The sequence below is a fragment of the Octodon degus genome, unplaced genomic scaffold (genome assembly GCF_000260255.1).
Source record: "Octodon degus isolate 3935 unplaced genomic scaffold, OctDeg1.0 scaffold00080, whole genome shotgun sequence".
Lineage (NCBI taxonomy): Eukaryota > Metazoa > Chordata > Mammalia > Rodentia > Octodontidae > Octodon > Octodon degus.
Genome location: NW_004524656.1, coordinates 6787233 through 6789815, shown reverse-complemented (window position 1 = coordinate 6789815; position 2583 = coordinate 6787233). Strand labels below are relative to the sequence as shown.

At 46.3% G+C, this 2583-nt stretch overlaps 1 protein-coding gene across 2 annotated transcripts in view; it reads right to left on the bottom strand.

The window, feature by feature from the left end:
* Positions 1-2308, bottom strand: part of Ift46 (intraflagellar transport 46) — a 16261-nt gene extending 13953 nt beyond the window's left edge. The window contains exons 1-4 of one of the 2 annotated variants that reach the window (XM_023721028.1): positions 2159-2308; positions 1830-2035; positions 1487-1583; positions 956-1035 (exon numbers count right to left, since the gene is read on the bottom strand). In XM_023721028.1, coding sequence (XP_023576796.1) covers positions 956-1000 — 45 coding nt within the window. In that variant the 5' untranslated portion in view covers positions 1001-1035; positions 1487-1583; positions 1830-2035; positions 2159-2308. The remainder of the gene's footprint in view (positions 1-955; positions 1036-1486; positions 1584-1829; positions 2036-2158) is intronic. The other variant, XM_004636538.2, reaches the window with a different exon arrangement.
* Positions 2309-2583: the final 275 nt, after the last annotated feature.

The following is a 2583-nucleotide window of genomic DNA, read 5'->3' as shown; positions in this document are numbered from 1 at the left end:
CACACACACACACACACACACACACACACACAATAAATAAATAAATAAATAAATTTAAAAAAAAAAAGAAAGGAAAGCTTACTAAAATAACAAATTCTCAGGCTTTTACCTTTGAGATTCCAGATGGGGACTAGGAATCTGTATTTCTAAAATTAAGTTTCCAGGGCTAGGAAGACAGTTTGGTGGTCTAAGCACTTGCCTGGCAAGTACAAGGACCCAAGATCCACCCCCAATACTGCAACGCAGGGAACACTATGTGGCCCCAAAACTGGGTGTGGTGGCCCAGTGCTGGGAGGGAGAAACAGGAGGATCACTACAAGTCTGAACTGTGTAATGAGATCCTGTATTAAATAAATAAATGCATAAAAAGTAAAAATAAATAAAAATAAGTATCCAAAGGCCTGGGGGAGAACAGTGGTAGAACACTTGACTAGTTTAGATTCCTCAAAGTGGAATTTTTTTTTTTTTTTTTTTTTACGGGGGTCAGGGATTGAACCCAGGTCCTTGTGCTTGCCGGGCAAGCACTTATTTTACTGAGCCATCTCCCTGACAAGCACCTGACTAGTATGCATGAGGCCGTAGGTTCAATCTCCAACACCCAAAATAAAAGTATTCCAGTTGATTCTTATGGTCAGTTAAGTATGTAAAAACACTGGCCTACTTTCTGTGAATTTCCTCACCAAAAAGTCAGCTGTAAGACTAGGGTTGGGTCAGGGATATAGCTCAATGGCACAGAGCTTGCCTAGTATAAGCAAAGTCCTGGGTTTGACCTTTGGTACCAGGACAGGCACAGGATTGGACGTTTTATTTCTGAAATGTTTCAAAACCTCAAGCCACTTTGCTCCTACTCTTCCTTCAAGAGTTCAAACGAACAGTAAGTATTAGGAAATGTTTCCTGCTGAGTCAGTGCTGTCTAAAAGCAAAATTCTATGAGAAATTGTGGGTTATACCACACCTTGTTATTTTCCTCTTCAAACTCATCACCACAGTTATCAGCCATAGTCTTGGTAGGAAGACAGGCGGAATGAAGAAGTCCTTAGAAGAAAAGTTTTGCCTTTAGATTACTCAGTACTGCAAACAAAACACACACACACACTCAAAAAAAAAAAAAAGAGAAACTCAAAAAACAAGGATTGGTGGGGTAGCTCGTTGGAAGAGGTCTTGTCTACCTAACATGCAGGAAGGACATCAAAGCATCACAAGCAAAAAAACAAACGTGGAAAAAAACAGGAACCCCAATCAGACTGTGAGCAGAGGAGTAACAGGAAAAGGTAACACAGCTGGTTAAAGGAAGATCCTACAATCTGGCAAACTGTGATTTTTCCCTCTCCTTCCTTAAACAGAATAGGAACAACGACAAGTGAAGTAACTTGACTCAGAAAGTCAACATGCGCTATTATAAACTCTGACCCTTTTGAAACGACACACCAATCCACCCTGCTCGATTTGGTCGGACTATTTCTTTTCTTTCTTTCCACACTCTTACCTTGGCGTTCTGGGGTTGGAGTACAGATACTTGTAACCTCTTCAGAGTCGTTAATCTCTAGCCGCTCATCGTATGTTTGGTTCTCAACAATCTTAGTCTAAGCAAAATAAGATGTGATTACCTAGCATGGAGCCCTCGGCCACAAGTATGGGTTCCTCCTCCTCACCCAAGAGGCCAGTTTTCCATAAAACCTCTATCCCCACCCAAACTTTCCCCAGGGCTTCTTGGCCTCAAGTCCAACAGTTAAACCACCCAGCGACAGCCTTTATTGAGGAACTGCCGGCAGGCTGGCTGGGAATCGACAGCCAGCTTTTCCACAGCTTCTCCAAAGCTGGCTTCCTACGATGCCTCTCTCTTGGGCAAGGTCAGTTTTCTCAAAGCCGGTGGGGTTTCTCAGTGAAAACCGGAGAGATTTCACGAGAGCTGTCTCTGCGGCGGGGGACCTGGGACCGGGTGTGCCGAAGACAGTCTGTCTCGGGGTCTCACCCACTGATACCTACAGCATCACCCATCTCCACTGGTTTTGCTGGTCGGGGTCCACTTAGGTTGCTTGGGGAGTAAAGGAAGCAGGAATTTGGTGGCGGAAGGGGAAGGGAGGAAGAACTATCCTGGAGACGGCAAGAGCAGTCCTCTCAGAGCGCGGACCCTTTCTGCGAGGGCAGTACGAATTACCTGGAGCCCCTCTGAATCCGTCTCCGCCAAATGGAAAGAACCCCAGCCGTGGACTGGGGTTCCACTCCAGTCTCGGGGTAGGATACCACGGGAACCTGACTTAGAGCAACCCGCCAGTTGCCAGTCGCTAGGTAAACACTGGAAACGAATCGCGAGACCTGGCTTTATTCTCGCGAGACCTGCATTTAGCTACTCGGTAGGCGCGGCCAATGTGGACTCTCTAGGCGCAAGAAAGCCGAGACGACCCAGATAAAGCTTCTCTGGGATCTCTGGGCGGCCAAGTCGCCTGTGTCTATGGTTTCAGTAACTGTGTCTGTTGCGCCATCTAGCTGTCGAAGGGGGCAGAGCCAGCCGATGAATTGTGGCTCTCCAAACAAACTTGGGTTTTTCACCATCACTTGGGCCTGCAGTTTCTCTCAGTCTCA